This window comes from Crinia signifera, chromosome 1 (assembly GCF_055691185.1).
Source record: "Crinia signifera chromosome 1, ASM5569118v1, whole genome shotgun sequence".
Lineage (NCBI taxonomy): Eukaryota > Metazoa > Chordata > Amphibia > Anura > Myobatrachidae > Crinia > Crinia signifera.
This window is the reverse complement of record NC_139217.1, coordinates 20,596,848-20,616,683: the sequence shown is the minus strand read 5'-3', so window position 1 is coordinate 20,616,683 and position 19,836 is coordinate 20,596,848. Positions and strand designations below refer to the sequence as shown.

General features: G+C 45.7%; 1 protein-coding gene across 1 annotated transcript; it reads left to right on the top strand.

Moving 5' to 3' along the window:
• Positions 1-14,461: 14,461 nt before the first annotated feature.
• LOC146021365 (zinc finger BED domain-containing protein 5-like) lies at positions 14,462-16,045 on the top strand. The gene has a single exon (XM_083155234.1). The coding sequence runs from the start codon at positions 14,462-14,464 to the stop codon at positions 16,043-16,045; it is 1,584 nt and encodes a 527-aa protein (XP_083011360.1).
• The last annotated feature ends 3,791 nt before the right edge of the window (positions 16,046-19,836 follow it).

The window sequence follows — 19,836 nt, the reverse complement described above, 5'->3', positions numbered from 1 at the left end:
GAGTGTGCTGGGCACAGGCTTCATCCCCCTGCAGCACGAGACCTGTAGTCCCAGCTCAGTGCTGCACATATAATTTATTTTGCTATGGTGCCCCAGCGCTGGACTCCTTGAGCCCTGCAGCCCAGGAAAGCCATCCTGGCTGCAGGGGCTCTTTAGCATCTGGCTGGCTGCAGGATCTCCTCCCCTGGCACCTGGAGGCAATGTGGTACAACCACCACCTCCTGCCCCCCGGGCACTTCAGGGGTTATTTCTGCCGCCTCACTGCAGCCACCAAAGCTGATGTGGGGCTGCAGTGCACCCTGCCCATGGCCTACTGCCTGTCTTCCCCCCGGTGCCTGGAGGCTACGCAGCACTGCCTCCTGCCTCTGGTGCTCTGGGGGTTAAGTGTGCCTTGCTGCAGCTGCCGGAGCTGACCCGGGGCTGCAGTGCAACAGTGTCCCATCTCCCCCGTGCTGGTGCCCCATATCGGGACTCCCAGCAGCAGCACCTGACCATCCCCCGGCTCCCCTTCCCCATAGAGGTTGGCCGTAGCCGCCAGAGAGGTATTGGTGCTGCTGTGCCCATTCAAAACAACCACAGGGAAATTTTACATTTTAAACAAGCGCCGGCTAGCGCAGAGTTCATTTAGAATTTTGGCACCAAGCGCCATTTGTCCACGATGGCACCGCAGCACAGAGTAACCCTTCAGTGCTGTGTCCGCCATTAACCCCGTGTGCTAGGGTCTCTGGCCACACTGTGTTTATGTTGTGACAAATTGAGGAAAAAAGCCAAGATGTATGTGGACACCTCTGAATGTCAACATGACCGTGGCTGAGGCACACACCTACCCTGGCCTTATGTAGGCTATACTTAGCAGAATTGGGTTGATGGGCCCTAGCAAAGCCCAAGAATTTCAGGAATGTGGGCTGGATGCTTCTGAGCGTCCAAGGATTCAGCTGACCATACTAGCCCAACTTGCTAGGGCCTGTTTGCAGCTGGATAAGAATTATGCAATGGAAATTGTGGAAATAATCACACTGGACCAGACTTGGTGGGTGCTAGACTGCACAGTGCAGCATTGGTTTCTTAAGGCTGATCCTCAGACTTTTGAGGAGTTAGCAATGGTGATTGTGTGGCACCTTGCCCTGGGTAAATTGTGTCAATTAAATAAAGCCAGGAAAGGATTTGTGCCCACATCTCAGGTTCCAGTGGTTAAGCCAAGGTCTTGCCTCCCACTGACTTCTTAACATGCAGCAAGTCTGGTCATTTTCTATGGGACTGCCCAAGACGCAGATGGATTGCAGTGCATAGTTTGTGGCTTGGCCAATGATCAACATGGTTGATGGAAATATATCCCAAGCAGAGTCCACTCTATTATGTGCACTGGTAAAGCTTGAAGGTTGGGAAATCATCTCTGCCAGCATGGTTCCTCCCGGAGTTGACAAGGTCCTGCTTCCTGTCAGGGTGTTGTGTATTTATGGTGATGTTGAAAAGTGCCAAAATGTGTACTTATCAATGACAATACAAGACCGGCCATTAAAGGTGGTAGCAGCGGTGACACCAACAAACAGCAGCTGAGGCATCTCAGGAACCCAAGGCCAGATAATTTCAAATTTTTGCGTCCGGGATAGCTACTGGCACCACTCAACCACCCCAGGAAACCAAGATTGAAGCCCATTGAGTGTAACACCTAGGGGTCATATAGGAATCAACCAGCAAGTGGAATAACCCCATTGTCTTAGTACCTAAGCCTTCGGGTGCTTCAAGATTCTGCAATGACTTTCGTAAGTTAAATCAAGTTTCGCTTTGATACATAACCTTTTAGCGGCTGGGCCATACGCTGAGGGAATGTGAGAATTGTGTTAGGGATTCTCTGGAGAACCTGTATTGTGAAGCCTGTGTGTTGCCAGCTGATATCTGCCATTGCTCTAACCTGAGAACAGAATTTATTTATTTACAGTTTATTACAGTTTCTTATATAGAGCAGCAGATTCCGTTACAGTGTCTTATATAGCGCAGCAGATTCCGTTACAGCGTCTTATATATAGCTCAGCAGATTCCGTTACAGTGTCTTATATACCGCAGCAGATTCCGTTACAGTGTCTTATATAGCGCAGCAGATTCCGTTACAGTGTCTTATATAGCGCAGCAGATTCCGTTACAGTGTCTTATATAGTGCAGCAGATTCCGTTACAGTATCTTATATAGCGCAGCACATTCCGTTACAGCATCTTATATAGCGCAGCAGATTCTGTTACAGTGTCTTATATACTCCGGCAGATTCCGTTACAGTGTCTTATATAGCGCAGCAGGTTCCGTTACAGTGTCTTATATAGAGCAGCAGATTCCGTTGCACTTTACAATAGTAGACAGTGATAAAACAAACTGGGTAACAACAGACAGAATTGGGGGTTAGAGGGCCCTGCTGCAAGCTTACAATCTATAGTATTGCTGTAACCTAAGAATTGTCTTAGGTTACCAAGAGCAAATATTGGTTAAATAGATTCAATACAATAATAAATAGATACATTTGGAATGCAAAAATTGCAAAAAAAAATTTGATAAGACCAAAAATAAAAGGATGTGTGGTGCTCCCTTATCTATATAATAAGTTGAAGAGTCTGTGTGCGTGCGTGTGTGTGTGCGTGCGTGTGTGTGTGCGTGTCCGTCGCATTGCGGACACACTGTGGCACTCAGAGACACCAAATTCAGCAACAAGATACCTCTGGACCCGGTGGTGTGCACCTCGAAGCCGTTTTTGGGAAATTTCACTTAGAAATTTAAAAAAAACACCAAGTTGTAATTTTCCTTCCTTGATGTTCTGGGGAAAAGCTTGATGATCTGGGAAACCGTTTGCGAAGGAACAACTCCACACCTGATTTCATTGCTGTCATTGAGTATGAATGACACATTCTAACATTATGGTGAAGGCTTTAAACAATTAGGAAAGAATTGAGGATATACATAGACCACACAACACACACACACATATACACATTGCACACACGCACACACACACAACACCACATACGCACACATAGCACACAACACACACATTTATACGTAGAGCACCTCACACACTTACACATTGGACAGATACACACACACAAAACACACCACATGCAGTACAATACAAATCCATACACACTACAACACACACCCAAAAACAGTACAACAAACACACAGAACACACACACTTAAACATTGCCAGGATACGCAAAGCACACTACACACACATATATACGTAGCACACATCACAAACTTACACATTCGGCAGATACACACAACACAACACTCACAGTACAACACACACCCACATTCACTACAACACACACCCAAAAACAGTACAATACACAAAACACACACTTAAACATTGCACAGATACACACAGCACACTACACACACACAGATTTATACATAGCACACCTTACACACTTACACATAGGGCAAATACACACAACACACACACAAAACATACCTCTAACAGCACAACACAAACCCACATTCACCACACACACCCAAAAAACAGTACGACACACACAAAACACACACTTAAACATTGCACAGATACACAAAGACACAACACACACATACTGTATATACGTAGCACACCTCACACACTTACGCATTGGACAGATACATACACTACAACACACACAACCACATACACTACAACACACACACAAAAACAGTACAACACACACAAACACACAAAACATAGAAAAAATAATTTGCCATTAATTTAACCGTCTGTACCGGCAAATAAAAACCTAATGTACCGTTTCTACTTTGTTCCCCATATCCGTCTCTCCAGTCCTCCAGCCTGTCACTGCGCTCCCCGGCCAGTTGCACTGAGAAATCTTTGTCCTGGCCAATGCACCCATTGATCAATACAAAGTGGGTACACTGCACTCACCCTGATAGTCAGTTGGATATCAGGCACTGCTCTGCCTTAAGGGTTTCCCAGACTCTTTTGGTTCATAGATAATGTTTGGTCGATGGGCATGAGCGCTGCATGCATTTGTTTGAATGTTATGAGTGTAAGAAGTTGAAGAATAAGACTGAGATGAAGATTTGTCACGTTATAGTGTACAATTTACTCAATAAATCGTGAAAAAAATATGCGTACATAGAAGTACAGTACAATCAAGAAATGAAAGTAGGATTAAAAAATAAATTCTGATTCAAACTGATAATTGTTTGAATGGCGGTGGGTTGCAAAACAATCTATAGGTGGAGGGGGTATGGATATTGTGGGCATAATTGGTGTTTGGTACACCTACAGGGGGTCCCCAGTTGATGAGAAATTCTCACTACAGTGTCACCGTAGGGGGATTTCCAATTGGGGTTCAGGTGGTCTTTTAGGGACCCCTTTACAATCCTGTTGGTCTTTTCTCCTGGAGCCTACGGTCTCCCTCAGTGATTGACTATCATTAAGGGAGACTGTAAGCTCAAGGAGAAGAGACCTACAGGATTGTAAAGGGTCCCTAAAAGACCACCTGGACCCCAATTGGGAATCCCCCTATGGTGACACTGTGACCGTGACACTGTAGTGAAAATCCCATCAATTGAGGGCGCCCTGTAGGTGTAACAAACTCCAATTATGCCCACAATATCCATACCCCCACCTATAGATTAAATTATTTTTTAATCCTACTTTCATTTCTTGATTGTACTTCTATTTTTTTCACGATTTATTGAGTAAATTGTACACTTTGTAACATGGCAATTCTTTTTCTCAGTCTTATTCTTCAACTTCTTAAACTCCAAACCTTATCAATGCATCCATTGATGATTGTGATGGCTGGATCAGTGGATTGGGCCGGCGGGTGTAGGGAAGAATTTGGCCCATTGCACCCATTCCCAGTGGTGCATTACAGTGGTGCGGATACTGTGCGTCGCGTCATGACATCATGTGGCTAGGCCCGCGGACCTGCTCCCACACTCAGGGGCTGCCCCACTGTTTGGTAGAGATGCTCGGTGCATATGCTTTACAGATCCCCAGACCTCAGAGACTGCTGCAGGCAGGTTCGGTGAGGGGAGTGGCAGTGGCACGGAGCAGTGAATTTTTAATTAATTATGGCGCGGTAAGTAACGCCCACCCTGGACCCCAAGCACTCAGCACCTGTAATTACACACCCTAGAAACTGTACCAATGAAAGTATAGAAATTGAGATGTGGACATGTCCCTTTCTGATTTTGTACCGATTTCTGACCCTCAGATGTTGGAGGATATGTCATACAGTAGGTGCTAAATCTCAGGAGTGGATGTGGAATTCATCAACACATACAAGTTTTCAACTCAGGAGCGTTGTGTTTCAAACAACAACACCACACCTGATTTCATTGCCATCATTGAGTATCAATGCAAACACATTCTAACATTATGGTGGAATCTATAACAAATTACAATCTTAGGTCTTTGTCACAGCATACTGTAAGATGACATTTTTCAGCAATTTTGGAAATAAAGAAACCCCAAGGTTTTCCCGGGCAACGCCGGGCGGTTCAGCTAGTCTATATAATAAGTTGAAGAGTCTGTGTGCGTGCGTGTGTGTGTGCGTGCGTGTGTGTGTGCGTGTCCGTCGCATTGCGGACACACCGTGGCACTCAGAGACACCAAATTCAGCAACAAGATACCTCTGGACCCGGTGGTGTGCACCTCGAAGCCGTTTTTGGGAAATTTCACTTAGAAATTTAAAAAAAACACCAAGTTGTAATTTTCCTTCATTGATGTTCTGGGGAAAAGCTTGATGATCTGGGAAACCGTTTGCGAAGAAACAACTCCACACCTGATTTCATTGCTGTCATTGAGTATGAATGACACATTCTAACATTATGGTGAAGGCTTTAAACAATTAGGAAAGAATTGAGGATATACATAGACCACACAACACACACACACACACATACACATTGCACACACGCACACACACACAACACCACATACGCACACATAGCACACGACACACACATTTATACGTAGAGCACCTCACACACTTACACATTGGACAGATACACACACACAAAACACACCACATGCAGTACAATACAAATCCATACACACTACAACACACACCCAAAAACAGTACAACAAACACACAGAACACACACACTTAAACATTGCCAGGATACGCAAAGCACACTACACACACATATATACGTAGCACACATCACAAACTTAAACATTCGGCAGATACACACAACACAACACTCACAGTACAACACACACCCACATTCACTACAACACACACCCAAAAACAGTACAATACACAAAACACACACTTAAACATTGCACAGATACACACAGCACACTACACACACACAGATTTATACATAGCACACCTTACGCACTTACACATAGGGCAAATACACACAACACACACACACATAACATACCTCTAACAGCACAACACAAACCCCCATTCACCACACACACCCAAAAAACAGTACGACACACACAAAACACACACTTAAACATTGCACAGATACACAAAGACACAACACACACATACTGTATATACGTAGCACACCTCACACACTTACACATTGGACAGATACATACACTACAACACTCACAACCACATACACTACAACACACACAAAAACAGTACAACACACACAAACACACAAAACATAGAAAAAATAATTTGCCGTTTATTTAACCGTCTGTACCGGCAAATAAAAACTGTACCTAATGTACCGTTTCTACTTTGTTCCCCATATCCGTCTCTCCAGTCCTCGAGCCTGTCACTGCGCTCCCCGGCCAGTTGCACTGAGAAATCTTTGTCCTGGCCAATGCACCCATTGATCAATACAAAGTGGGTACACTGCACTCACCCTGTTAGTCAGTTGGATATCAAAAAAAACAAGAAAAACGAGAGAGCGCACTGTGTTGATCCTTTTAGTATATGTTTTTACTTAGATATATTCATTTAATACAATTGGATACATTTGAAATCAAACAATAATAAAAGACACAATAATAATATTAATAAAATGCATGCAAAAATAGCACTATAAAACTTTATATATTCCTGATGAGCATCCGACTATGTCTCCTTTAGTTTAAGCCGAAGAAATTAATTATGCCTCAGTTCCATATAAATTAGTTCTGGACCGATGGTATAAAGAATAACAGTTCCTTTGTATAATAAAAGTTTTAGTCAAATAGACTATTTTATGGATAGGGCTCCGGATAAGAAAAAAAAAAAAAAAAAAAAAGGTATATTACCAGCTGATGATAAGGTAGTAGAGATACGGCAGTGATGATCCCCGACGAACACAAGTGTCCGCTTCTACCGGTGTTGCTCCAGATGGTAACAGAGCCGGTACCGGGAGCAGACGTTGCGGGCCGGGTCACAGTTGAAAAGATGCGGCGGTGGTGTACTCCGTTGCACACAGATGTCCGCTTCTACCGGTGTTGCTCCAGATGGTATTGGAGCCGGTACCGGGAGCAGACGTTGTGGTCCGGGTGGCCGCTTGTCTGCTGTCAACCAGCGTGGCTCCGATGGATTAGGAGCTGACGCTGGGAGCTGACAAGCTGGGTGAGGATGGAAATTGTGCACCAGGCGTCTCGATGTGGGTAGACGTCTCTTACCGCACCTTAGCCGTAAACTTTTAGAAAGCTGATGCAGTGATCCGGGACGGTCCAGAGCTTGAATTGAGGTATGCGGCAATATGGGATATTGGAGAGGCGGACAGAGTCGGATAAGATAAGAATCTTGACGCGTTTCTCCGTCTGTAGGTCACTGACGGTTTCCTCAGAAGAACCTTGGATATCAGGCACTGCTCTGCCTTAAGGGTTTCCCAGACTCTTTTGGTTCATAGATAATGTTTGGTCGATGGGCATGAGCGCTGCATGCATTTGTTTTAATGTTATGAGTGTAAGAAGTTGAAGAATAAGACTGAGATGAAGATTTGTCACGTTATAGTGTACAATTTACTCAATAAATCGTGAAAAAAATATGCGTACATAGAAGTACAGTACAATCAAGAAATGAAAGTAGGATTAAAAAATAAATTCTGATTCAAACTGATAATTGTTTGAATGGTGGTGGGTTGCAAAACAATCTATAGGTGGAGGGGGTATGGATATTGTGGGCATAATTGGTGTTTGGTACACCTACAGGGGGTCCCCAGTTGATGAGAAATTCTCACTACAGTGTCACCGTAGGGGGATTTCCAATTGGGGTTCAGGTGGTCTTTTAGGGACCCCTTTACAATCCTGTTGGTCTCTTCTCCTGGAGCCTACGGTCTCCCTCAGTGATTGAATATCATTAAGGGAGACTGTAAGCTCAAGGAGAAAAGACCTACAGGATTGTAAAGGGTCCCTAAAAGACCACCTGGACCCCAATTGGGAATCCCCCTATGGTGACACTGTGACCGTGACACTGTAGTGAAAATCCCATCAATTGAGGGCCCCCTGTAGGTGTAACAAACACCAATTATGCCCACAATATCCATACCCCCACCTATAGATTAAATTATTTTTTAATCCTACTTTCATTTCTTGATTGTACTTCTATTTTTTTCACGATTTATTGAGTAAATTGTACACTTTGTAACATGGCAATTCTTTTTCTCAGTCTTATTCTTCAACTTCTTAAACTCCAAACCTTATCAATGCATCCATTGATGATTGTGATGGCTGGATCAGTGGATTGGCCCGGCGGGTGTAGGGAAGAATTTGGCCCATTGCACCCATTCCCAGTGGTGCATTACAGTGGTGCGGATAGTGTGCGTCGCGTCATGACATCATGTGGCCAGGCCCGCGGACCTGCTCCCACACTCAGGGGCTGCCCCACTGTTTGGTAGAGATGCTCGGTGCATGTGCTTTACAGATCCCCAGACCTCAGAGACTGCTGCAGGCAGGTTCGGTGAGGGGAGTGGCAGGGAGCAGTGAATTTTTAATTAATTATGGCGCGGTAAGTAATGCCCACCCTGGACCCCAAGCACTCAGCGCCTGTAATTACACACCCTAGAAACTGTACCAATGAAAGTATAGAAATTGAGATGTGGACATGTCCCTTTCTGATTTTGTACCGATTTCTGACCCTCAGATGTTGGAGGATATGTCATACAGTAGGTGCTAAATCTCAGGAGTGGATGTGGAATTCATCAACACATACAAGTTTTCAACTCAGGAGCGTTGTGTTTCAAACAACAACACCACACCTGATTTCATTGCCATCATTGAGTATCAATGCAAACACATTCTAACATTATGGTGGAATCTATAACAAATTACAATCTTAGGTCTTTGTCACAGCATACTGTAAGATGACATTTTTCAGCAATTTTGGAAATAAAGAAACCCCAAGGTTTTCCCGGGCAACGCCGGGCGGGTCAGCTAGTATACAAATATATCAATATGCATGTATTCTGAACCAGATCCTAGAAGGGTTAAGAGGAGGGGAAGAGAAACCCTGGGGAAAATTAAAAGAAGATATAATGGGAGAGCTAGGGATAAAAGATAAAATATGGATACCATCAAATATGAGAAAAATAACTAAAGACACCCCAAAAGCAATTAAAAATTACACTTAAAGTCTGGGATAGGTTCATGAATACATATAAGGAAATTAAAACACATTTAAAATATCTGGAAATACAAACAATAATGAAAGTCAGAGTTGAGGCATGGATCTCTAGAGCAGCGTTTCTCAAACTGTGGGTCGCGACCCCAAAGTGGGTCGCACCCATGTCAGCGTGGGGTCGCGACTCACCCATAGTTAAAGCTGGCTGGTTACTCCGAGGACCCGGCGGCGCGTGCGCAGTCAGCTCTACACATAGTTCTGCCTTTCGGCAGGATGATTGACTGCGCACAGACGTCCCGGCGTCATGACGTCACGACGTCCGGGAGTCATTAAGGCTCTGCTAATAGTGCTCACAGACGCACGCTGCCGAGACAGAGTGAGTGTGTGCAACCAACCAGCCCTCCCCTGCTCCTTCCCAGGCACACGCTGCCGAGACGGACAGGCAGCTGTGCGCCTGCACCCACCAGCCCACCCCCACTGTTCTCACAGGCGCACGCTACCGAGACGTAGGGGCAGCTGTGCGCCTGTACATGTGTGCCACCAGCCCTCCCCTGCTCCTTCCCAGGCACACGCTGCCGAGACGGACAGGCAGCTGTGCGCCTGCACCCACCAGCCCACCCCCACTGTTCTCACAGGCGCACGCTACCGAGACGTAGGGGCAGCTGTGCGCCTGTACATGTGTGCCACCAGCCCTCCCCTGCTCCTTCCCAGGCACACGCTGCCAAGACGGACAGGCAGCTGTGCGCCTGTACCCACCAGCCCACCTCCACTCTTCTCACAGGCGCACGCTGCCGAGTTGCACTGGCAGCTGTGCACCTGTACCCACCAGCCCACCCCTACTCTTCTCACAGGCGCACGCTGCCGAGTTGCACTGGCAGCTGTGCACCTGTACCCACCAGCCCACCCCTACTCTTCTCACAGGCGCACGCTGCCGAGTTGCACTGGCAGCTGTGCACCTGTACCCACCAGCCCACCCCTACTCTTCTCACAGGCGCACGCTGCCGAGTTGCACTGGCAGCTGTGCACCTGTACCCACCAGCCCACCCCTACTCTTCTCACAGGCGCACGCTGCCGAGTTGCACCGGCAGCTGTGCACCTGCAAAAATTACAATGACCACCTGCCGGCTCCACCTCCTCCGCTCCGCAGTGTGATTGACACTCATGACGTCATGACGTCATGGCTTCTGGGAGATTTTTCTGTCAGTCTCTGAGGAGGACTTGGAAGTGAAAGTGGTCCCTGTAATTTTGAGCTGCAGCACTGACCTGCCCCAGTGTCACAGATAGTGACAGGTTTAAGGAACAGTTTAATTAAAAGGAGAACAAAGATATTTTTTTTCTAGTAAGTACAGCACAATTAAATAGAATGCTATGGTGAGAAAGTTAAGCAGGGTAATGTGCATACATATTATCACCCCTCCCTCCCTGCCCATCATCTTCCCATATTCCTTTGTATCATATTAGATATTTTTCTGGTATTAAAAATATATTTAACCCCTCGGGTGGTATGCCCGGAAATTTTCCGGGCTCAGCTACGCTGCTGCAGCGGGCTGTCCCGGAAAATTTCCGGGCATACCACTAATATAGAATAGGTGTGCGCCAAGTGTGCACCACTGGCGCAGCACCTCTAGAGCCCCCCCCCCCTCCCGCCCAACCCTTCCAGTCCCCCCGTCACCTTTGCTCTGGCGATCGGTACGCCTGAGCTCCCCTGACCTGCCCAACCAGCCAGCAGTCACTCATTTTACAGTGACGTCGGTGGCAGGCTTGGGTATGGTCGGCGCGGCTGCGGGGGTCTCTGGAGCGCTCAGGCACAGAGTCCTCCCGAGCCGCCGCGAACATCCCCCAGCCTACCGCCGACGTCACTTCTGAATGTGACAGGGGGCAGCGGAGACAGCGGCAGCAGGGAAGCTCCGGCGTACTAATGCCGGAGCGGAGGTGAGGGGGGGCTTCCAGCTTTCTGTGGTGGGTTTTGCTTCGGCAGGACAAACCTGCCCTGGTAGGTTTGTCCTGCCCCAGCAAAACCCACCACTCAAGGGGTTAAATAAGTGAGTTAGAGCATAAAATATTTATAGGGACGATGATGGGCAAGGGGTAGGGATGGTAATCCCGGGGGATTTTTTTCAATCCTGGGATTTGGGATTGAAAAATGCTCAATCCCGGGATTTCCAGGATCCCAGGATTGGCATCCCTAAAAGGAAAACGCTCTGGTCCCCCATATTAACTAACTTGGGCGAGCATGCAATCCTATAGTATGCGGGTGTGTGTGCAGTGTATGCATACCCACCTTTGTGTATGCTAGTCATGACAAACAAATAGCATTTGCCATGACTAGAGGCAGAGATGAATAAATGTATTTTATTTTATCATCTTTCTTATATATTTTTATGTCATACAAATATATAAGAAATACAATATATAAGGAAGACGACAGGCAAGGGTGGGTCATTTGCATGCATTTTATGCCTCTCCACCTGCTTGCCCTTCATCTTCCTTATGAATTTGATGCCATAAAAATATACAAGGTCATTCAAGAAGTAATGTAATAAACCCTCTTGTGTAAGGCCAGTGCTAAGGTGCCCTCCTACCAATGGGACAGGCAGTGGGTGACACTGGGGTGAAGCAGTGGGTGACAGCCATAAAGTGACAGACAGTGGGTGATGCTGGGGAGAGAAAGTAGGTGACATGCAGTGGGTGACACTGGGTAGAGGGAGTGGGTGACAGGCAAAGAGTGACGGCCGCAGACAGTGGGAAGATAGGCTGGTGCAAACAATGGATGGGCAGAAAGGCTGGCAGAGGAAGGGAAGAGGCTAGTGCAGAAGATTGGAAGAGAGGCTGGCACAAAGGATAGGCAGAAGGCATGTTGAAACGATAGAGAGATAGCTCTATATACACCTATATATATACATACACACACACACACACACATATTATGCTACAGCGTAATCTGTTTATCCTGAAGATCTGCTTGTTATTATCTTTAAAATCATCCTTACATTCCACTGAAGTCAATGGCCCTCATTCTAATTCCTTCGGTCCCTGGCGGGCTTGCCCCGGGGACCAATGTTTCTGCCTTGTGCATATTTGCATATGTGCAGGGCTTCTGTGCGGGTGCCTTCGGTGACTTGCATATTCACCGTGACACTCAACAAGAGGGGGGTCGGAATGGAGGCGGGCAGGGGACGTTGGCATGGGGACGCCCAGCGTTTCCTGGGCGTACCCATGACAATGCTGGGTGCACCCAGGAAAACACGGGGCATCCCCATGCGAATGCAGGTGGGCAGCGGCCTGCTGGGGGTGGGCAGCTGACATCACAGGACGTCGTCAGCTGCCCAACCAGTTCTCAGACCTGTAAGCTGCAAGTCTAAGTCAGCCCATACTGACATTTGCGAGCAGGAGAAAAAAATCATTCAATGGTAATTATTGCCCCCATATACTACCCTGCGAATGGATGTTTATGCAAAACATCAATTTGCAAAGCTGTGGAGATGTGCAGTCCGGGCTGGGGGGGGGGGGGGGGATCATTTGCACGCCCGGCTCGCTAAGCAACACATTTTTTGCTGCTTAGTGAGACAACTAGAATCACTCCCAATGTTTCTTTGAAACTCAAGAAACATCAGTAGATTCCAAAATTAAATACTGTAGGTCAGTTTTATTATTATTTATTAACAGTTTCTTATATAGCGCACACATATTCCGCAGCGCTTTACAGAGAATATTTGAACACTCACATCAGTCCCTACCCCAGTGGAGCTTACAGTCTATATTCCCTACCACATGTACACGCACACACACAGACATTCTAGGGTTAATTTTGTTGGAAGCCAATTAACCTACCAGTATATTTATGGATTGTGGGAGGAAACCGGAGTACCCGGAGGAAACCCACGCAAGCACGGTGAGAATATACAAACTCCGCACAGTTAGAGCCATGGTGGGAATCTAACCCATGACCTCAGCGCTGTGAGGCAGTAATGCTATAACCATTACACCGTCCGTACTGCCCTTTATAACCTTCATTCCCTGCACACGCGCAGTATAAATGGCAAATTCCTGCAGATGCATACACCCTGCGCTCCATGTTTAGTAGCAGCAAAATGGGTGCTACAATCAGCCTAGGACGTTTCTAACCCCTGATTAGGCCCTGGCAGAAATGCTGGCACTGAAAGAAGATGGGCAGAGAGGCGGGCACAAACCAATCAGATTACTACATGCAGCTTTGACTTCCCCATGACACAACAAATACACACTGATCCTCCACACATCCACAATAAAACATCAGGAGTAAGATGGCTACACGGATGGAAACATGGTCAAACATTGAAGTGCATAGTGTGCTCAGATTTCTGCATTTAATAGGCAGCAGCTGACATTCCTCGCCAACTTGAGGTGTATGGTGATAACATCATGTCACAAACAGTTTTGGGTCTGAAACACTACATTTTATAATGTAAGCATGAGTAGGGAACATTGGGAGGTATTGGACCATCCACCCTACAGCCCTGACATGTATCACACAGTGATTTAAATCTATTTGGACAATTGAATAAGCACCTGGGTTGAAGGCTATTTGCGCAAATGACAGTGAAGTTCAGCAAGCTGCCATGTTCTGGCTTCAGGCACTTGACACTGATTTGTTCCACACTAGGATACATATACGAGTTGAATAAATGCAATGAGAGGTTACCTTATTTATTGAACATCCCTCATATGAGGAAGATAAAGTGTGTACTGTACTTTTTATGCCTCATCAACACCCCCCCCCCCCTTCCACTCCTCATTACTTGCCCATCATCCTGTATATTCTTATGGCATAAAGATAAATAAGAAACATGGTAGGAATAAACATATACAAGGAAGATGATGGTAGGGGCATAAGAAAGAAAGAAAGTGGAGTAAAGAACATTAAATCTAGTTTTTTCTCTGCCAGTTAGACATCACTGAATGAAATGGACCGTTTTCTTCAAAACAGTGTCAGAAAGCAGAGCGATAACGGAGAGTCTGTTGCCAGTTGCAGCAAAAGATGTGCTGCCAGTGATGAATCAAGTAGCAATAAAAAAGCAATAAACCGGAAATATGATCCAAAATATTTGGAATATGGTTTTACATGGGCTGGCTCAGAGGAAGCACCACGTCCACAGTGTGTGGTGTGTGGTGAAGTTCTTGCTAAAGAGAGCTTAAAACCATCCAAAATGATCAGGCACCTACAGACAAAGCATAGTTCTCTTCAAACCAAACCGCTTGATTATTTTAAACGAAAATTAAGGGAACTACGTGGCCAAAAAACCGTACTTAAAGGTGCAGTTACAGTTAACGAGAAAGCACTTGAGGCCTCATTTGTGGTGTCATACTGGATAGCCAAAACCGGGAAACCACATAACATTGGAGAAAACTTTTTTCTACCATGTGCCAAAGAAATGGTTTCTATTATGCTTGGACAAAGTGCTGCTACTCAACTTGATTTGATCCCCCTGTCTAATGACACTATTGCTAGGCGAATTCACAGTATGGCAAGAGATGTGACAGAGCAAGTCAACAGCAAAGTTAAGCGAAGTGCTTTCTTTGCCCTTCAGATTGATGAAACGACAGATGTGTCAGGGGCTGCTCAGATGCTGACTTACATAAAATTTCAGAATGATTCAAAACTACATGAGGAATTCCTGTTCTGCCAGCCGCTACCACAACGTGCTACTGGGGAACAGCTTTTTTCACTTTTGGATACTTTTATCACTGACTCTGGATTGGAATGGCTGCACTGTGTAGGAATTTGTAGTGATGGTGCTCGGGCAATGACCGGAAGCAACAGTGGGCTAGTGACCAGAGTTCAAGCTGTTGCACCACAAGCAGTCTGGACTCACTGCATAATACATAGACAAGCCCTTGTTGCCAAAAAAATGCCACCTGTTCTAAAACAAGTCCTTGATGATGCTGTACGCACAGTAAACTTCATCAAGAGCAGTGCAACAAGTGCACGTCTTTTCAGAGTTTTGTGTGAGGAGATGGGAGCTGACCACCATCAGTTACTTTACCACACAGAAGTACGCTGGTTGTCACGAGGAAAGGTGGTCAACCGTTTATTTGAGCTCAGGGAGGAGGTACATTTTTTTCTTTCAGACAGAGATTCTGTGCTAGCTGAAAATTTTTTAGATGCCAAGTGGCTTGCTATGCTAGCATACCTAGCAGACATTTTTGACCGGTTAAATGCACTAAATATCTCCCTGCAAGGACCAGAAATGACAGTTTTTTCATCAACTGACAAAATTGAAAGTTGGATCAAAAAGCTGTCCTTGTGGTACACTTGTGTGGAAAGTGGTCATTTTGAGGCATTTCCCTTGTTGGATGATTTTTTACATGACAATGATCATCCAAAACATGATTTGAAACCTATTATTATCAGCCATCTGGAGAGCCTTAAACGTCAATTTCGCCAGTACTTTCCTGAAAAAGATCAAAAACCAGAAGCATGGATTAGGAATCCCTTCAGCGCTGAAGCAAATGCAAATGCCTGTTTGCCACTTTCAGTGAATGAATAATTGATTGACCTCTCCTGCGATGAGACTCTAAAGCTAAGATACTATGAACAACCTCTTGCAAACTTCTGGATCTCAGTTCGAGAGGAATACCCAGAGCTGTCTTCTGCTGCATTGAAGGTGCTGATGCCGTTTGTATCTACTTATCTTTGTGAAGCTGGATTTTCAGCTTTAACATTACTGAAAAATAAGTACAGATCCCGTCTCGCTGTTGAAGATGACATTCGCCTTTATCTTAGTCACACAAAACCCCGTTTCAAGGATTTGTGTTTAACACAACAAGCTCACCCATCCCACTAATGTTTTTTAATGTTATAAACAAGTTATAGTTATTGAAAAGTGTCATCTTATTAGACTTAGACACACCATGCGAGTTTGCAGTTATTTTGTTAGCTCTGATCTGTTTATCTCGCAGCCTTGATGTTACTTCCTTCTGTTTAAGTGGCTAACCCTTCAACATAAAGAATTATGAAAAAAAAAAAAAGAGTTTCATGTTCTCTACATTTGTGCATTTATTTTGTAAGAAAAAAAACCACCAGATCCTAAAAAAAAGTGTGAGTCTTATAAATATATATGGATATTATCCGGCAGTAACTTGCTGGGGTCACGGAATTTTTTTTTTTGTCAGATGGGGTCCCAGAGCAAAAAAGTTTGAGAACCCCTGCTCTAGAGGGATAAAAACGTTATAAAGTCTAATAGATGAAGATGGAGTCATCCCATTTATGCAACTTCAACAAAGCTATGGAATAGAGGCAAAAGATTTCTATAAATACCTACAAATAAGAAGCTGGGTAAATAAACAACAAATAAGAGAAGGAGATCTAAAACAACTATCAAATAACGTAATGAATAGAATAAGAGGAGGATACCAGGCAAGAGGAATTACGTTTTGGTATAAAAACTTGATAAGTAATAAAATGGAAGAAAAAATGAAGGGACAGCTTAGATGGGAGAGAGATCTAGATCTGGAAATAAATGAGGAGCAGTGGGAGAAGACCTTTGCCACAATACATAAGATGACCAAATCCATTACAAACATAGAAAGATATATGAAATTATCAGAGCCGGCCCTAGCCTTAATGATGCCCTAGGCAAGATTTTGGCTGGTGCCCCCTAGCACCGCCATTAGTTCCGCCTCTGACCCTGCTCCCCTTTCCCAGCACGATCCACCCTCATCATAGCAGTCATCATTTTGGTGCTCCTACCTGCAATATTTTAAATAGAAACAGCGCACACATTCGGTGCACAGCCCAAACAGGGGTGTGTTCTTGCTGGGAAGGGGCATGGCCACACAATAGTACCCCCAATTCAAATTATGCCACACAGTAGTGCAACTTTATTCACATTATATCATGCGATGGTGTCCCTTATTCACGTTACATCACACAGTAGTACCACTTTACCTTATGTACATTACTCCTCACATTATTCACATTATACCCTTAGAAAAAAATCCTGAGAAAAGATTGTATTTTAAGCACCTTCATGGCCACACTGCAACCCAGCACAAAGCGGTGTGTGCTGGGCAGAGGAGAAGAGCTGCAGCTGCTGCTGTCACTTGGCCCTCCCATCAGACTTTGGCCTGGGTAATTTTTACCCCCTACCCCTTTCTCTCGGCACCCCTGATAATACCACACAGTAATGCCCCTTACACATGACACACATTATTATTATGTCCTTATAACCATAATGCCCCTTACACATTATGCCAACCTTTATTAATGCCCTTCATACACATAATGGCACACATAATGCCCCATACACATACAGTATGTTGCAAATTACTTATGCACACAAGGAGCTTCCAATGATTAAAATGATATGCGGCATGCCTATATTCTTTGTGCGACTGTGGCTGTACCTGCATACGGAATGCTATGTTACAGTGATTTCCATGAATACACTATTTCATATGCAGATACACCCTCACTCACACACACAGAATATAGGCATGCTGCATATCATTTTAATCAGCAGAAGCTGCTGATGCCCCTAGGCATTCCAAATGCCCTAGGCAATTGCCTAGTTTGCCTATGCCTAAGGCCGGCTCTGGAAATTATTACACCCCAGGAAAATAAAATAAGATACAGTATGTCCTAAACAGATAAATGTGTGTTGGAGATGTGGGGAAGGGACTGCAGATTTAATGCACATCTTTTGGAAGTGCTGCAAAGTAAGAGAGGTTTGGAAGGAAGTAGGAGAATTGATAACAGGGGTATAAGGCGAAGAAGTAGAATTGACCCCCCAGAAGGCACTACTTCACGTCGATACACAGGACTTGAAACAGACAAATACATACTTTTTAAATCAAGTTTACTTAGCTGCAAAAACTGCAATAGCTCAATATTGGAGACAAGAACAAAGTCCCCCTATAATAATGATATTAACCAAATAAATTATGCTTACAGAATGGAGACAAATGATGTTATAGAAAAAAAAAAAAACTCAAAAAATGGGAAGTCTGGAAACAATATATTGAACATGAGGGAGATGTCTTTTGGGAGGCCATAAGCCAATTTGATATATAGGAAGTTGAACAATATAATTGAATATCAATGCACACCTACGGAAACCTCCTTAGAAAATTAGAAAAGTATTAAAACCTGAATCTGGGAAAGTGTGAATGTAGGTAGAATGTGGGACATTAGCCATGTGAGAGATACAGATGGAGCCGGCGTTGTCTTTGCAGGGGATGGCGGCAGAATCGTCAAGCCGCCATCCCCCGCCAGCCGCCATCTGCTCTGCGAAAGGGGACGTGCACGCACGAGATGCGCGCGCGTCCCCTTCCGACGGCGCTTCCCGTGGGTCCCCACCAGCTTGTCGGTGGTCACCCGGGGTCCCCACTGCCTCCCCACACCCCCCCCCCCTAACCCTGTCCGTCTCTCTGAAGAGGAGATGGACAGGTTCCCGACGCCCCGACGCCCGGAAACTGAGACGCGCATGCGCGTGAGACATGCGCGTGCGCGTGAGACACACGCGTGTCTCAGTCAGATGGAGCACCGGGCTGCTGGCAGATCGCCAGTGGAGACAGTCTGGCGATTCACCAGCAAGAGTGAGCCCGGCTCCAACTGTAGCTATGTCTAGATGTAATTGGTAAAAGGATGTCACAACCACTATGGCTGCCACCCTGGCTCCCTATGCTGTGCCTGGCTCTGGGCCCTGCAGCAGCGTGTCTCATACTGTAGTGCTCACCTCCGCTCTGGTGACTTGTGCTGGTGGGGTGCAGGTGTCCGCATTGTCGCCGCATGGTGACAATGGTACGCTGTGCTCCTGTGCCGTGCGGGACGTGGGTGATGTGTGAGGCGCCATGTGTGTCTGTTCCTGGATAGGCCCTGGCTGGAAATGCCGGCAGATTGCGCAGCTGTGCACACTCAATGCCGGCTGGGTTCTGTCGCCTCCGCTGGCGGCTGCCATCTTTTTGGTTTCCCCAACCTGTGCTGTGCGGCTCCTTTCCTGCCTGTCAAGTGGCTGTCCAATAGCCGCACAGCTCACCTCTTAAGTACTGACTGGCCGGACAGACCAACAGTCAGTGCAATGATGTCCATGCCTTAAACATCGTTGCGCTCTCCTGGCTCTCTGTAGTGCATACTACAGTTCCTGACCTCCGGTGAAAGTCTTCTCTTCTCCTGCCGATCGTCTACTGCCTACCCGTTTACCTTGGAACCCGCTGCCGCCAATAAGGACCGGACAAGGTTAGCCCCTCAAAGGGGTATTATCTTTATCCTGCATCCTGACAGTTTTTCTCCTCGATTACTCCTGGTTCAGCAGCCATGATCATAATCAGCAAGGACTCT

What these genes read in the sequence shown, in the direction of transcription:
- LOC146021365 (XM_083155234.1), top strand. Translation starts at nt 14,462, where the DNA reads ATGGACCGTTTTCTTCAAAACAGTGTCAGAAAGCAGAGCGATAACGGA.